The 15,773-nt window shown below is 56.9% G+C and overlaps 1 protein-coding gene across 1 annotated transcript; it reads right to left on the minus strand.

Annotated features, from left to right (window-relative positions):
• Positions 1–5,207: 5,207 nt before the first annotated feature.
• PTPN7 (protein tyrosine phosphatase non-receptor type 7) lies at positions 5,208–14,268 on the minus strand (the record flags this gene model as incomplete). Its single annotated transcript, XM_082494507.1, has 9 exons — positions 5,208–5,701; positions 6,253–6,366; positions 7,199–7,356; positions 7,971–8,081; positions 8,940–9,077; positions 12,194–12,270; positions 12,950–13,034; positions 13,490–13,673; positions 14,138–14,268. The coding sequence occupies 9 exons, from the start codon at positions 14,266–14,268 to the stop codon at positions 5,608–5,610; spliced, it is 1,092 nt and encodes a 363-aa protein (XP_082350633.1). The 3' UTR covers positions 5,208–5,607.
• Between the last annotated feature and the right edge of the window lie 1,505 nt (positions 14,269–15,773).

Below are 15,773 nucleotides of genomic sequence, written 5' to 3' on the forward strand. Positions count from 1 at the left end.
GGGTGACCTGGAGGTCCATCCCCGTGGGAGGTGCACCATGGTGCAAGGGGACCTCATGGGCACAAAGAGAAGCATGTTCACCCTCGGGGGAGGGGGGGGGCGGGTTCAGCCATGGGACAGTCTCTGGTTTTGTGGACCTGGAGGCTGAGCTTTGACCTGGCACTTTGCCCTTGGGCCTCAGTTTCCCCAGGTAATGGGCTGCACGTGCCTTTGGTTTCTCACCCTTTGATTTCTCAAGACCTCTGCAGAGCCAGAAGCCCAGTGCAGTGTCACGAGAGCTGACGAGCAATTTTCCACAGGCAGAACGAGACACAATCCAAAGGCACGACTTTCTCTAGGGGATGTTTCTATAAGACGTTTATACAACCTGTTGCAACACCAGCATTTAGAGCTCAGGTTGGGCCTGGCAGCTCCAAAATCACCTCCTTTCCACCCAGCGAAGCTCTGCTGGGTTACAAGGGGATGCTGGATGACCCTGCGCTGGGAGTGCTTGTGCTGGCTGTGCTTTTGCTCTGCTTTGCCCTCCCACGTTGACGATGAGCGCTCGGGGCAGCCCGTTGCCGGCCACACTGTGCGATGCCGACAAGGCTGGGCTACATCCAGGCTGGATCTGAGCCAGTCCCAAAGTACGGGCTGACACACGGGGGCATCTGCAGTTCCCTTACACCCGGGTGAAGAGGCAGGACCTTTATTCCAGCAGTTGTCGGGGAGAGCCCACATGCAGAAGAGGTTGCTCACGCTCCCGTGAGGGAGGAGGATGCCGAATTCACCGCTGGGGCTGCCTGAGACAAACGCGTACACACAGAAAATAGAGAAACGGAGCTGGGGTTGGATCTGCCTCGCGGTGGGTATCGCAGAGCTCATGACAGTTAATGGTGGGAAAGAGTTTCCATCGTGTGCTGTAAGTCACTGGGAAGCTGCCTCTGTTTTCGGAGACAGAAACCATTTTGTTTTCAGAGATGCTGCAGCCTGCTAAAGATCCCCGTGCTCTCGACGGGAGGCCTAAGGAAGCAGGAATAGCATTGCTTTCTGTAATTACTGCATTGTAGCTCCTCCTCATACCAGTGAAAAATTCATCATCCCCCAGTTCTTGTGTGTAATTTCTGCCTGAAGATGTTTTGGGTTGTTTTGGTTTTTTTTTTTGTTTGGGTTGTTGTTTTTTTGGTTTTTTGTTTTTTTTTTTTTTTTAACAGATTCCAGCTCAGGGAATGTCCCTACACCAGTTTGGGGCTTCCCACCCGAAACGCCTGTGGCACTTGAGTTGTTAGCAGAGATTGCCTCCTGATAGCATGTGTGTTCCTGCACTCCCTGCCGGAGAAACTGGCCATCCAGTGCTCAAACACAACACACCCCTCACAGCAGAGATGGGAGCTGGGTGAGTCCATCCCCACGCCGGGAGAGACATGAGCAAATGAGAAAAAAGATCCTTTTCATGTACTGGCCCCCCTCTGCCCGTCCCCATTTCCCTTATCCCCAGCACAGGAAGGATCTCACACCAGTTTGGAGATGCCTGGCTGTTTCCCGCTGCTTGGAACCAGGGGGTCCCAAGCTCTGCTCCCTGCGGAGGAGCCATGGCAGCACATGTGGGGCTGCACGAGCCGGATCCGGTCCCCGCAGCTGCGCAGCACTGTCCTCCGCTGGGTCACCCCGTGGTCTCCATGTCAGGAGTGTGGGACTGGGCAGAGCATCTTGGGCAAGAGCCAGCACCACTCCAGGACCTCTCCAGACAACAGCACATTTGAAATTCCCAGAAGGTTTTGATGTGGTTGCTCAACCAAGTTCCTTAAAGAAACTGAATTGTCAGAGCTGTGCTCCATGTTACTGTGGGGTAATGGATGGCTTATTTTCCATGTTCCCCTGTCTCATGGTTTAACCGTTGAGTTCCCAAAGACCAGTCTGAACAGATGTCACTCTCGTACCCTACAGTGTCCCTGGTGCTCCCAGCCACCAGGTCAACTTGTCCCTCTGGTGCTGGGTGAGGTGCTGCTGGGTGGACCTTAATCTTCTGTGGGTCCCTACCTGCTGCCAGTGTTCTCATGGAGCCTCCGTGAGCTCCTGGCACCCCAACGTTGCCCTTGCAATGTCAAAGCATGCCTTGAAATGTCTCCTTTCTGGCTGATGGCTTGGTCATTGACTGCTTGGAGTCCATGAGGATGCTGTTGGAGACTTGTCTGTGGTTACATTGCTTGCCTGAGTGGAGAGCTGCTATGGAATACCCAAAAAGCTGGATTTTGGCACATCCTACCCCAATGCCCTGCTCTTCCAAGAAGCTGACCGAAGCGGTACCCTACTGCAGCCTGCAGTGGTGTGCTGTGTTTGATGGGGACACCATGCAATGCACTGGCGCTCTCCATCAGCTGCAGAGAATTTGGAGCACCTTGGGTCTCCTTGCCACCAACAATGCCTGCATGTGCCACTAGAGCAATTTTACCATGTGGCCACCATGTTTTTTTCTCTCATCCTAGGCAACCTCCGGCCTGGTGAGTTGTCGCAAGGGTAGGAAATTAATTACCAGCCTGGGAAACCCCAGGCCTCCTCACATGGAGGAAGGACTTTTTCTGAACCCTGGGCAGGACCTGGCCTGCCAGGGACATCGCTCGTAGGAGTCTGCAGCCCAGGGCCCCCAGTACCAGCTCCCTACCCAGTTGTCTGGGTTGCACGTGCAGCAAAGCACAGAAACGCCATGAGAAGGAAAAAGGCAGCTGGGTCCATGCCAGGGTTTTAAGGGAGGGGAGTGAGGAACAGGAGCGATCTTGGCCCTGCTGAAACCCCTGGCGAAGCTCAGAGGCTTAACCTCAACCCAGGGCACAGGGAGACATGAGATTTTGGAGTGATTCCTTTCCTTCGCCTTCTGGGCGCTGCATGGTCTCTACAGGCAGGGTGAAGCAGTTTCCCACGACATAGGTATAAGCCTGACACAGCCAGATCAGATCAAACACCCTGCTTCACCCCTGACACCAGGTGAGCCCTGGGATGGGGTTTTGCAATAACGCAGGCAATGGCCCGGCATAGCCCCGAGGAGTGCTTGGGAAACACAGGGAGGATGGAGAGATACTCGGATAGCGCAGTGGTAATGGCCTGATAAGCGTCTCGAACAGATAGAGCTGGTAGAAATTGAGATTGAAAGACAGGAAAACTGCTGAGCTGATCATAATCTGCATCAGGCAGCTGAACTGCAAGACTCCCAGCACCCAATGGGGAACCTGAGAGGGGGTGACAACACCCCCTGCCCAGCCACCGGTCCCAGTACTGCTCCTGCATGCCTCGGGAGACCTCCAATGCAGCTCTCGCTGCAAGTCTGCCCTAATAACTCTCCTCTTGATAATAAACAGAAAGCATGAGAAAAATGGTGCATGTCCTGCTGTCCCGGGAGCGTGGGGATCTTTTGTGCCTTGGTGCAGCTTGCAGGCTCCTCAAGTTCCCCCACCTGATGGCAATGTAGGGGGGGAAGACTTGGAAAGGGGGGTGCCATGGGCCAGCTGAATAAAGCCTGTATCAGACGAGCTCAAAACTTCCACTGGCGGCTTCAGAGACACCATCAAAGGCGACATTAACTGAGAAGGCAAATTCCTGAGCCGTGCTTTGACCTTCAAGGGGCTCATGGAGGATCTGCAGTCCCTTCAAGAGCCCAGGCGCCAGGCAGGAGGCCCGCAGAGACCAAAGTCCCCCCATCAGTGCCCAGCTGGGCAGGTTCAGTGGCACAAAGAAGGGTTGACCTGGCAGCTGGTATGGGGAGATTGCTGGAGCAATCCAGACACCGTGGGAGGAAGGACATTACTTCAAATCTAGGGGTTTTCCTGCTGCAGGACCAGGGAGTGGATTCATTCCTGATGTTGCGGGAGGGGGCTGTGCCACTGGAGGGTCTCTCACTGTCTGCCACTCTTCCGTCCACTCTCTGAGCTGTTTCTCCAAGAGGATTTTCTCCTTGCAGTGAGCAGATGCTTCAACATGGCTTTATAGTGCTATTGGAAGTGTCCCGGCAAGTACTCTATCTGGAGAGTCTGCAAATACATTGAAATCCACTAATAAGGACTACTGGGGCTCAGCAGTACATGAAAATTTCTGTAATATTGGATATTTTTGCACAGTGGGACATACCTGGTCTGCCACTGGGTTTGCTACTTATGCCCGGTGGGATTAGGGAGAACAAGCTGACTTTGACTCACTACCTGTCCCTGGACGAGGCTGCTCCACTTGCTCGCTTACTGCTTTTATAGACAGTAAACGGAGCGGGGCAGGAGAGGAGCAGTGAGGATGGGATACTGGTGGGGGGGGACAACACAGGCCTGAGGACCCCATTCCTTCTGGACTGCAGAGAGAACTCCACAGAACTGCAGAGTTAAGGATGAAACTTCTCTCTTTATTCCACCATTTCTTCTTCCAAGAGAGCCACGGAGCCTGAGCAACGGGCACTAGGGCAAAACCATTGGGCAGCCATTCAACTGCATTTTGGGGAACCTCAGAGCGGTGGAAGGGGGTCCACGCACACAGCCCAGATCCAGGGATGCTCGGGGAGCAAAAGCAAGCTGAGACTCTCTCAGCAAGAGGATTGACCCTTTTTTCCCTGGATCTCACCCCACCAAGCGTGCCACATCAGGGCTTGTGGGCACAGGCAAGTGCAGGCTAGGCAGCCCCCGGCTCCTTATCAGTCCTCACTGCCCAACAGGCTGTGCAACGCCCATCAGCGGAAAGCCAGCTTTGAATAGCTTTAAATTATTTTACAGAATATTTCCATCTCCGTGCTTTGTGCCAAAATTTTTCTCCCTCTGAAATTTACCAGTGAAATTCTCCCACTGAATTTATCAGTGAAAAAAAAAAAAAAGCAACAAAACCCAAACATTATTTTGTTCCAATTTCTGCAAAAATCAATGAACGCAACACCCCCCCCACCCCACCCCCCCACCCCCATGTAAAAAAAGAGAGCGCATTGCTTGCAAAACTGCAGACGCACTTAGGAATCTCCCCTACTTTAAGGCTGTTGAGAAGGTTTTGGCTGAAGGCGGAGAGGAAAGCGAGCCGCGTAACGAAGGCAATCAACTGTGCACCGATTGTACTAAATCATCGAGGTGTATCTTTAGCAAGAAGAGCATCGCGGCGCATGTTGGGAGCAAGCCCGGCCCTGCACGCAGTGCAGCCTCTGCCCACAGACGATACGAAATCAGGAGAGGGGCTCTGTTTATTTGCAGGGTGACTGTGCCAGCTCCGCGTCTAACGGGGTAAACATTTCTGTGCAGCTAGAAGGCAAACGGTGCTCCCGGCGCTCACCCAGCTTCAGTTCCTCCGCACAGCTTGCTCTTCTGGTTGAGGATTAAACGTTGCATGTTTCAAAAGCCAAAGCTTCTTTCCAGGAGTGGAAATCTGCCTCGAGCCAGCAGCAACAGCCACCTCGAGCACCCACTGAATCCCTCCTGTGAACCCGCCAAACCCCGCTCGTCCCCAGGGTTGCAAGGGCACAATCCCCATGGGTTTGCTCGGCTGTGCTCATCCGGGGATGCTTGTGCTGCTGCTCTATGGCCCAGCAGCAGGAGGGGGTTTGGTGGAGGTGTCTCCATGGGTGGTGCCGGAGAGGTCGGAGCGGGGAGCCGGCAGCCCGGTGGGAGCCCTGCGCTAGTGGTCTCCCGCCTCCGGCAGCTGGGAAGCGTAGAGAGCTAGTGTGTGATGGAGGAACTGGTACTGCTCGCTCGTCTGGATCATCCCGCCTCTGCAAGGGAAAGGCAGGTCCTGCTGACACCTCGCTGAAGCCCACAGCCCCGTCCCCAGCTCCCTGTTCCTGGGGCACAAATATTCCTGTTTCACCCACCATGTCCGGGTACATCTGAAACAGGCGCCAGAGCTGCCCAAAGAGTATGTGGACTCAGAAGCATTGCTGGGCTGTTGAAAATGCAGATTAGCAACTGATTTGGCTATAATTTTTACTGGTACTTCTCCTTGAAAAGTGGCAAAACCGAGTGCTTCTGAATTTAGTGTCTGAGCTGGAAGGAGCAGACTGTCTGACAGGTTCAGAGTCGCTCTCCTCTGCCTCGTGTCCTCAGGTCTCCAAAGCTACAACAGCCTCAACAGCAAAACCAGCCCAGGACAGGGCAGTTGTTTGCTGTCACCACATCTGCATCTTTCAGCAACCTTTCTGGTTTCCATCAAAAATTGTCCCCGTGGCCCCTCGCAATGTCCACCCCCACGTCCCTCCTACATCCCTCCTCCCAGGCTTGGCAGCCAGCAGGACCCTCCAAGGAGCAGCCTGCCCTGAGCACTGACCTGTCTATGCGGAGACGGCACACGATTCCCAGGATGTCCACCTCCCCCTTGTCCTTCAGCTGCTGGCACCCCATCCTGGTAGCGATAAAGCAGCCCGTCCGGCCGATGCCTGCGCTGCGGGACAGACACAGCTGTGCTGAGCACCACCAACATCCACTACATGAGCCTTAAAGCGTCTGAGCTGGACATACTCCCAGTTTGGTTTGTTGCCATTTCTTCCTAGAGTGATGCTGGGGTCCCACTCCCAGCTGCCAGACCAACTTTCTCAGCCAGGCGCCAAAAGATGCGGGCTGGCATCATTCTGCCACGGCAAGGGAGTCTTGCCATGTGTCACGGCCCAGCTGAGGTAGCTCTGGAAGCACAAACCCAGTCTGTGCCCCCTGTCCCTGCGCAGTGCAGGGGTCTCTGCAGCTCCCTCCCAGCTCTGCTTTCACCCCAGGCGCCCAGCGGTTTCCCCCGCGGCGGGCCAGCCCGCGGCATCGCGCACCACGTGTGTTGCCTAGGGACGAGCGGGCACTCTGCTGTGCTGTCCCCAAATTCACTTCGCAGTGAGAGAAAACACCCAGAGGCTATCTCCTCCAGGAGGGCTGTCCTGAAAAACAGCCTCACAGCCGATGCTCGGTGGCAGAGGAAGCAGGAGCTGTGGGTCTGGTGGCTGCGTCCCAACCCTGCGGAGCTCTCCTGCTCCCACCTTGCCCTCTGCAGACCCAGGTGCAAAACAGATCTCTTTACAAGGCAGTATGTGCCATGCCACCATCCTGATGCCAGGACAGGAGCTGCTGCCTGAGTAACTCTGCTCTGGGGATGCTGTGCCCTGGGATTTCTGTGCCACAGTGGGACCAGCTCACGAGCATTCACATTTGGGATTTTCCCCTCCAGCATTTGCAGGTTGACCCCTGGTGAGGTGAGGGACACACAGGGGCTCGGGTGAGGGGAAGGCTCTTACCTGCAGTGCACAACGATGGGCCCTGGGCTGGCTGCAGCCTGCAGAGTCTCTTCCACCTTAGACACCAAGTGCAGCAGGGGCTTGGCTGACTCGGGCGTCTGCTGGTCCGGCCAGGAAGGGAAGAGGATGTGTTTGACCTGGCGGCATTGACCTTCAAGCTTTTCCAGCACAAAAGAAAGAGAAATCAGGATGTGGAGGAGCACAGACTCGCTGGGCTGGGCCAAATGAAGGCATGGAGTCCAGCTCAAGCAGAGGCTGGGCAGACTGTGACCATCTCATCTGCTCTCTTCCTAAACTACTCTTGGAGCCTCTGCCAGACACTCAGGAGACACCCCTGGGCCAGGGACACTGGGAAACGTCCCAGCCCAGCAGATGAGAACATATACAGAGTGTCCCAATACTGTCCTCACAGTCCAGGAAAAGCTAGCAAGATCCTTTTGACTAGCGCCAGCCCGGGGTGACTACGGAGGGTCAGAGCCCAATGGCACAGTGCAAACAGCAAAGGGATAATAAAGAAGTTGTCCCCAGAGGATCCCCTCTCCTCTCCCCATCAGGGCCGGGTCCTGCTCCCTCTCAGCCGTCTGGGGCAGGCAGGAGCTCTGCAGACCCCTCCTCTGGTAGGGGGGTCATAGGACACAGCTCTCCCAGCCATGAACCCTCTGCTCTCCTGTCACACAGCATTGCCATCTGATTGGAGAGCCCAGGGGTGTTGGGGACACTGCCAGGCCCTCCTGGGCTCCCCCTCTGACCCCAGGATGGAGCTCAAACCCACCTGGATGGAGAGATCCCGGAGCACGTACTCCACACACTCACTCACGCCCTGCACGCAGATGGTGAAGGGGCCGTAGGTGCCCTCCTTCTCGGGCCAGTAGTGGACACATTTCTGAAAGAACAAGGCAGGGTTTGGGGCTGTGGAGACGCTCAAGGCACCCACTGGATGTTGGAGCTATGCTTTGCTCAGTGCTCTTAGGAAGGGGGATCACCTGGGGAGGTGTGGGGGAGTGGGGAACGTGGATGTGGAGTGACATAGAACACAGGCTAAGGATGGGATAGCTCCCTCTCCCCACATCTGCTCCCATGCCCTGCCATGCGGTTTTCAGACCCCAGGGAGTCCCCAGGCCCCCCAGGAGCTGTGCGTCAGCCAGTCCATGTCCTGCCAGACCCAGGAGGACCCAGCCTGGCCGGTGGAGGGCACAGGGACGCTGCACCAGCCGGGGAGAGAAAGAAGGAAAGACATGGCCAGGAAGGAGAGGGTTAGTTCCCCCCGGCCGGTGTTTCTTGAATGTGGAGCCAGGGATCCCAGCCAAGGCACAGGGTGGCTGCCGCAAGGGCACAGCGCTGCCAGCTCCTGTCCCAGCCTGGATCCACCAGCTGAGAGCTCCCAGCCCAAAAGGAGAGCTGCTCAGCACCGGAGGGACACTGCTGACCGCTGCCTCTGCTCCCTCTCCCAGGAGTTGCCCTAATCTCTTTATCCTATTATGCAGCTGGCAAAGCGTGCCCAGAGCACGAGAGGCCACGTGAGGAGGAGAGGCTTTGCCAGATGGGGCCAAAGCTGCAGCCCTGGGGCTCTCCTTCTCCGAGTGCGATCAATCAGGAGTACCCTCTGAGAGCAAAGCAGAGAAAGCAAGCGGGTGCTCAGACCCCTCGTTTGGTCTCGCATAACCCTTTGCTGATGTTATTACCCCACACCCCACCCTTTGCTGGGTGTGCTGGGCCTGGGTCTGGGGAGGGACAACCGTACCTCTTTGCGCTCCTGGAGCTTGGTTATCATGACGATGAGGGGCACCTCCTCCTGCCACACCATCTCCCAGAAGTCGGTCACGGTGTTCAGCATGGGTCCCTGGGTGGCGATGTACTCCCGGGGCCGCCCTGCATAGCCCTGCCGAGCACATGGTCATCGGTGACGCTGGGGGGGGACCCTGATGTGTGAGAGGAGCCTATCTCCAGGCCACCCCACTCCTCGTTGTACTTGTCTTCCTCTACAGGTGAGTGACTGAGCCACACAGGCTGTTTAGAATGACGGAATCTTAGAATGGCTTGGGTTGGAAGGGACCCAAGCTCCTTGCAGGCATCCCCAGGTGGCTGATGTGACAACAGCCGGTGTGATGGATGCCTTTGGTGAGCCAGAGCTCATGCAGGGAGGGTGCTTCTCACCAGAGGCATTTGCCCAAGGACAAGCAGAAGTCAGGAAGCCCTACTCTGGCTGGGAGCTGGGATGGTCCAGGCTGGGTCCCACCAGTACTGTCTCCCTGCCAGGCTCAGGAGGGGACATGGCAGTGCCCAACAGTGGGAAGGCTGCGTCTGGGAACACTTGGAGGGGTGGTTGGCACTGGCCCCTGCCCTACCTCTGCCCCAGGCTCTGCTTCACAGCTCCAAGCATCTTCTGCCTCCACGGTCACCTCCTCCCCCAGTATAAGGTTGCCAAAGAAATAGAAAAGCTTGGAGGTGTTTTGAGTCCTCCTCAGCTCCTGCTTCACACCACGGCCTCACAGGCAGTGCTGCTGGCCCAGCAGAGAGGAGAGCGTGCCACAGCAGCAGGCAGGAGCTGGAGGGCAAGCCCAGACAGAGGTGTGGGAAAGCCTTCTCTCAGGGTCGGTAACGTGTTACTCCACCTCCCACCTGGAGATGCAGTTTGGCAATACAGCAAGGAGTCAGGGACCCCGCTGAGGATGCCCTGGGGATGCTGGGAGGCACCCACAGCGCCCACAGCTTTTGGCAAAGCGCGCACACAGCATTCAGGGCAGAGCTTTATGGCTTTGTCAAATGAGATCTCAGTTAAAAATGCACCCAAACCCCTGTGATTTAATCTGGGTCTTTCCAGCAATCCTGTTAACAGCTTGGTCCCACAATAAGTTGCACTGGCCTAGCCAAGGGGCAGCAACATTTTCAGGAACATTTTGTATAGCCCTCTTCACACCTCAAGATTATTTTTTTTTTTTCCTAGAAAACACGGTGTTCCATTCAGAAGGAGACCTGGAGTTGTCAACACTGTGAATTTGCCCCCACCTGCTCCTTGTGCTCAAAAACGTTTCATGAGATACAGCCAGCAGGAAAAACACGGAATCCCAGGAGGGGGCTGATGTGATCAAATACCTGCAGAGCTCTCCCAGACTCACTGTGCCTTCCAAGCATGCCAGAAGCGGGCTGGGTTGCTAATTTGCTGACGTGCCCACAAATTCCTGCACTGTGACACCCTTGGAGAGGTAAGCAGAAGGAAGGGGTCAGGAAATACCAGCTCCACACAGGGACATATAGGCACACGTGTGCTCAAGTGTGTGCACATATATGTGAACGTGTGTGAGATAGGGATGGGCAGTGTTTGTGCATTTGTGTTAGCACTCGTGGGAGACAGAGAGGATGCCACGTGCTCATCTACAACCTGATGCATGCGGACAGGGTGATGGTGTCACCCAATGTGAAGTTGCACGCTGCCAGGCTGCTTCAGGAAGACTAATCTAAAAGTAGTCCTCTGCTGCCCACGTTCAAACCATCGTTTGGACCAGCAAGCTCCCAACAGTTTTAGGCATGGTGCTCCTGTGTCCAAGTCAGATTTTGACCCTCACCACCGGCAGCTCACACCGCTGCTGTCTCTGGATCACACCTATGAGCACCATCAGAAAAGAAATGCTACTAAATGCCCTCCAGTTCCAACCCGCACCCTCAGACCATCTTCCAGGGGTCTGTCCATCCTATCAGAGGGCACTTTTGTGGGCTACTTTTCTGAGTCCCACATTCCCACGTTCTCCTTGCTGCCACGTGCCCAGAGTGGCTGCAGGCCCACCTCTGCTTCCCATCCCCCCTGGCCTGTCCCAAGGGGAAGGATGCTGAAGCAAGATGAATTGCTCAGAAAGAAGCCTACCAACCAGGCAAAGCTGGTACCTGGCTGACACAAGAGCCTGGTTTAGGGTGACGTATGGTCCACCACAACAACTGAGACTACAGCCTAGAATCATAGAATCATAGAATAGAATCACAGAATTGTCTAGGTTGGAAGATCACCGGGTCACTTGGGATCACCGAGTCCAACCATCTACCCTACTCTACAAAGTTCTCCCCTACACCATATCCCCCAACACCACATCTAAACCTCTCTTAAACACATCCAGGGATAGTGACTCAACCGCCTCCCTGGGCAGTCTATTCCAATGCCTGACCACTCTTTCTGTGAAAAATTCTTTCCTAACGTTCAGTCTAAATCTACCCTGTTGGAGCTTGAAGCCATTCCCTCTTGTTCTGTCATTAATTACCTGTGAGAAGAGACCAGCACCAACCTCTCTACAGTGTCCTTTCAAATAGTTGCAAGAGAGCGATGAGGTCTCCTCTCAGCCTCCTCCTCCTCAAACTGAACAGTCCCAGCTCCTCCAACCGCTCTTCATATGAAGAAGGGGTCATTTGCACAGGAGAATGATTAGAACAACTCAGGCTGCCTGAAGTAACACCCCTGGGCCTGGGGATTTCTCAGTCTGTGGAAAGGGACCCCATCAGGTGTCAAAGATAAACCATGGCCTCTCCTTCGTTAGCTTTCTTCTTGGGAAATTGCAACAAACCCCCTGAGCAGAGAGGAAATTCCTGGACGTGTAAGGGTTGAACAGCACCAGGCTGTGATGCTCTGTCAATGCTGCTTGCCTCCTTGTGGCCATGCCAGACAAGGCACTAGTGCATGAGAAAGAGATGGAGAAGCTGCTGCGAGGGATCCCATATGGGTGCTCAACTCCTCCAGGCAGCAGGAGCCGAGAGCAGACACCTCACGAGACTTCCCCACCAAAAGGAGAGTGTGTCTGCCCTGCGTGGATGGAGCCGCATCTCTCCAGCTCAGAAAGGGGTGGCAAATTCAGACTGCTACCCCGGGGCAGCCACAGGACAGTGGGTGACAGTCAGTGCCCTGGCATGTGGGTCCCAGCATGGCACCTGCAGCACCGAAGAGTTTGCAGCCCGATGCCCTGTGAGCCGTGGACCTGGGAGACCAACCGCTCTCCAACCAGGCAGGACACTCACCGTGATGTAGTTGGCATTTATGTAGCTGTCTTCCTCCTGGTTTCCCGCCCTCCTGAGACAGACCCGGCTCTCAGGATCTGAAAGACGTGGCAGACATTACCCCAGGGACAGCCTTTCAGAGTCTGACGCTGCCCATCCTCCCTGCCTCAGCTCCAGCAGCTGGAGACTGAGTCCTCCCAGCTCCATGCCATGGTCAGAGCTCTCCACACTGTCCCCCAGACCCCTTCTTGCCCCACTCCACCCTCACTACTATGGCAGGATACTGCCAGCCGTGCTCAAATCTGCCTGTACCGCAGCATGGGGGGCAACTTGCCCACCAGGCAATGACCCCCCCAGTGCCTTCCCACAGTGCCTGATTGAAGCCCAAAGGAGTTCCTGTACAGTCCTCAGCATTTATACCCCCAGCAAGGTGCTCCTGGGACATGCAAGGCCCCATGGTGGCAATGCACAACCCAGGCTGGGCTGCCGTGTGTTGCACACCCTGGCAATACACCCCGAGGAGTAGCTCCCCGTAACACAGTGTGCACCCACCGCTACACAGCACCCAGCTCCTGCAACACGGGCAGCAGGAACAAGCATGGCAGGAACACCAAGAACACCCAGGAGTGCCCACCCTGGTGGCAGGGCTGCTCTGTCACTTCTCTCCCCCACACAAATACCGACGCACACCCACACGCGCGCACACACCCCCACCCCCCAACACCCACTCCTTTCCCTGCACGTGACACCTGAGCAAAAGGATGCAGTGGCACATACTGGGGAGGATGGTTTTGTATCTGTCCTTGGAGGCACGTCCAGGGATCTCCAGCTCCTCTGGACTGACAAAGTTGGGTGGGATTTTCTGCAGGAGGAGAGAACAATTGTGAGGGAAACCTCATTGCTGCTGCTTTTTCCCCTCGTCATGGCAGAGCTGGGCCCCAGGCAATGAGAGGCTGACCCTGGGACCTAACAGCATCACCAGAGACGTCAGCTCCTGGCATGAGCCCTGTCCTTACCCCAGGTGTGGTGGAACAACTTCCAGAGAGGCCACCTTGGGAGAAAAGCTTGGCATGGGAGGGCAGGGACAGGCTTTCCAAGGACACCAGGGGCACTTGTGAGCACCGGGGATCCGGCAGCCAGAGGATACCCAGGGCACCCCTCACCCCTGTTTGCCCACATCACCTTCCCTGCCACTGGTGCTGTAGGCAAAGCTGGGCTTGAAGCCTCCCTTGGAGATGTCCACCCCTGCCAGTCCCCCCCACCGCCAGCCCCTGCCATCCCTCGTGTGAGGAGGGAGAGGGGAGTGGAACATCACACCGAAAACTCCTCCTGGAGCTGTGTCAGGCTCTGGGCGTGTTGCTGGAGCTCCTCTCTCTTCAGCACATGGCTGGATGTCCTCAGGAACTTCAGCGTGATGTCCCGAGGCGTACAGACGGGCTGGATGGGCTCCACGCTCCCCAGCGAGCTCATGTCCAGCATCAGCGACACGTTGGAGCCCCTCCTGCGAGGCAAAGGTGTCCCCAGCTGACCCTCTGCCATCTCGGGACAGGAGGGCAGCCCATCCCACCACATCCTCAGTTAAAGCCACCCCACACCAAGCAAAAGCCAGGCAGGGAATAACATAGGATGAAAAAAGGGGTCAGGTAGAGACCTCAGAAGACTGGGTGGGGGCAGGAACAAGGAACTAACTGGTCATTTGGCCTTTTCGCTGGAAAGCCCCCAAAGGATGGTGTCTAGATTTGGCCTGGGCTGGGCTGGGCTGGGCTGGGCTGGGGGGCTCAGGGCTGCCTCCGTGCTCAGACCTGGTGTCCGCAAAAGTTGGCAGGCAGTGGGCTGGCAGGGCTGGGCTGGGGGAAGGAAGTTTGGGGGAACCCAAGGCCTGGGGATGAGCAATGCCCTGGGTACCTGCCGTCTGGGCTGAGATGGGCAGTGCAGGGTTCGGCTGCAGGTGCCATCCATGCTCACCTCTCCTGAAGACGCACGTGCTTCTTCGCAGAGGGACTGGGCTTGTCCGTCTTGTCCATGTCTGCCATGGCTGCCTGGGCTGTCAGGCTGCCGTTATGAACTCTGGAGCACACCAAGCAGGCTTGTACCATGCTGCGGCAGCCTCAAAGCCCTTGTCCTGAGGCACGGGGAGTGGACAGAGGGGGGTCTCAGCTCCTGGGGAATCAAGGAGCCATCGGAGGAGGAGCAGCTGGAAAAGACAAGGCAGATCTGAGGGGTAACCATGAGGCTGGGTGGATCCCCTGGCAGACGGTCCCCCTGCTTCAGCCTGGGGACACAGTGGGGAGGAGGGAGACTTGGGACCCGCATGAGCAGAGCAGCATTGGGCAGGTGAGATAAATGGGCTGTAGGCACCCCAAGTAGCTGTTGGGAGACATGGGGCCAGACATGGGTGGCCTCAACAACTTCATGGCTCTGGCAAGGAAGGGATGACCCTGGGACAGCCTCCATCCTGCAGGTCTCAGCAACCATCAAGAGGAAACTGCTTTATCTGGGTGGCTGCGCAAGAGGCAATGGGGTTAGCCCAGCTGGAGGCGGGTGCCAAGGCTCCACTGCCATTAGCGCCGGGACAGCCCCTGGCAGGGACGGGGAGATGTGGGTGATGCTGGTTCGCCTCCGGACAGAGCTCCTCAAGGTGCATGCAGCACCCTGGAGTCATGAGGCTCCTTCTCTACCTTCTTGACCTCAGCGCCCTCCATGAGGAGGAGACAGACCCAAAGGGACAGGGGATGCTGTGGAGCTCTCAGTGAGCAAGGAGCTGGATCCCAGGTGCTGCATCAGCTCAGGCAGATCCTGCAGAGAACTGGGTCCATGCTGTGGCTATGCCATTTGGGAACATGGCTGGGGCAGGAGCCATACCCCATGGCTCCATGCTGCCCAGCAGCATTTCTGGGGGTGGCAATGCCACTGCTGCCACACGCACCGTCCCTGTGCCCCATGCAGGGTGCCCTGAGGGGGCCTGTGCTGCCGGGGTGTCCCCTGGCCTGGCAGGGCAAAAGCGGCTGCTCCCCAGGAGCCGCAGCACCAGGGGAGACCCTGGCCAGAGACAGCAGCAGGCTCCGACCCCAGTAGCTGTCCCTTACACACCGGCCGGGAAACAGCTGGGAGATGCCCCAGCCAAGCCCCTGGCAAGCAGGAGGGCCTTGGGAAGATCCAGGACTTGCAGGGAGAGTGTCCCCATCACCCTGCCTAGCATTCCAGCCTTCTGTGAGGCTGCCCAGCAGCGAGCATATGCCCACCGCCCATGGGCACCAGGGCCCAGCACCGCCTGGTGAGGGTCCGCTCTCCAGCCAGTGGCACGGGCGGGCTGGGGGGATGCCTACCTGCTGCCCCGCGGCGTGGGCTCCGTCGGTCCCGGCACAGGCCCGCAGGCGCCACGCGTGTCGGTCTAACACCACGGTTTGAAAGTGTTCAGGAAGCTGCTTATCAAAGGAGCTGCTGCCTCTGCCGCTTCCTCTCCCTCCTTCTCCCCCACCCTGCCTGCCGCCCACACACATACCGGCCACATCGCCGCAGCTCCGCTCCGCTGGGCCGCCTGCAGCCCCAGCCCCGCTGCCCGCCAACGAACCCCTCTCCTGCGCCTGTGGGTGCGTCCCTG

Source organism: Vanellus vanellus, assembly GCF_965231255.1.
Source record: "Vanellus vanellus genome assembly, chromosome: 23".
In the NCBI taxonomy this organism is placed as follows: Eukaryota; Metazoa; Chordata; class Aves; order Charadriiformes; family Charadriidae; genus Vanellus; species Vanellus vanellus.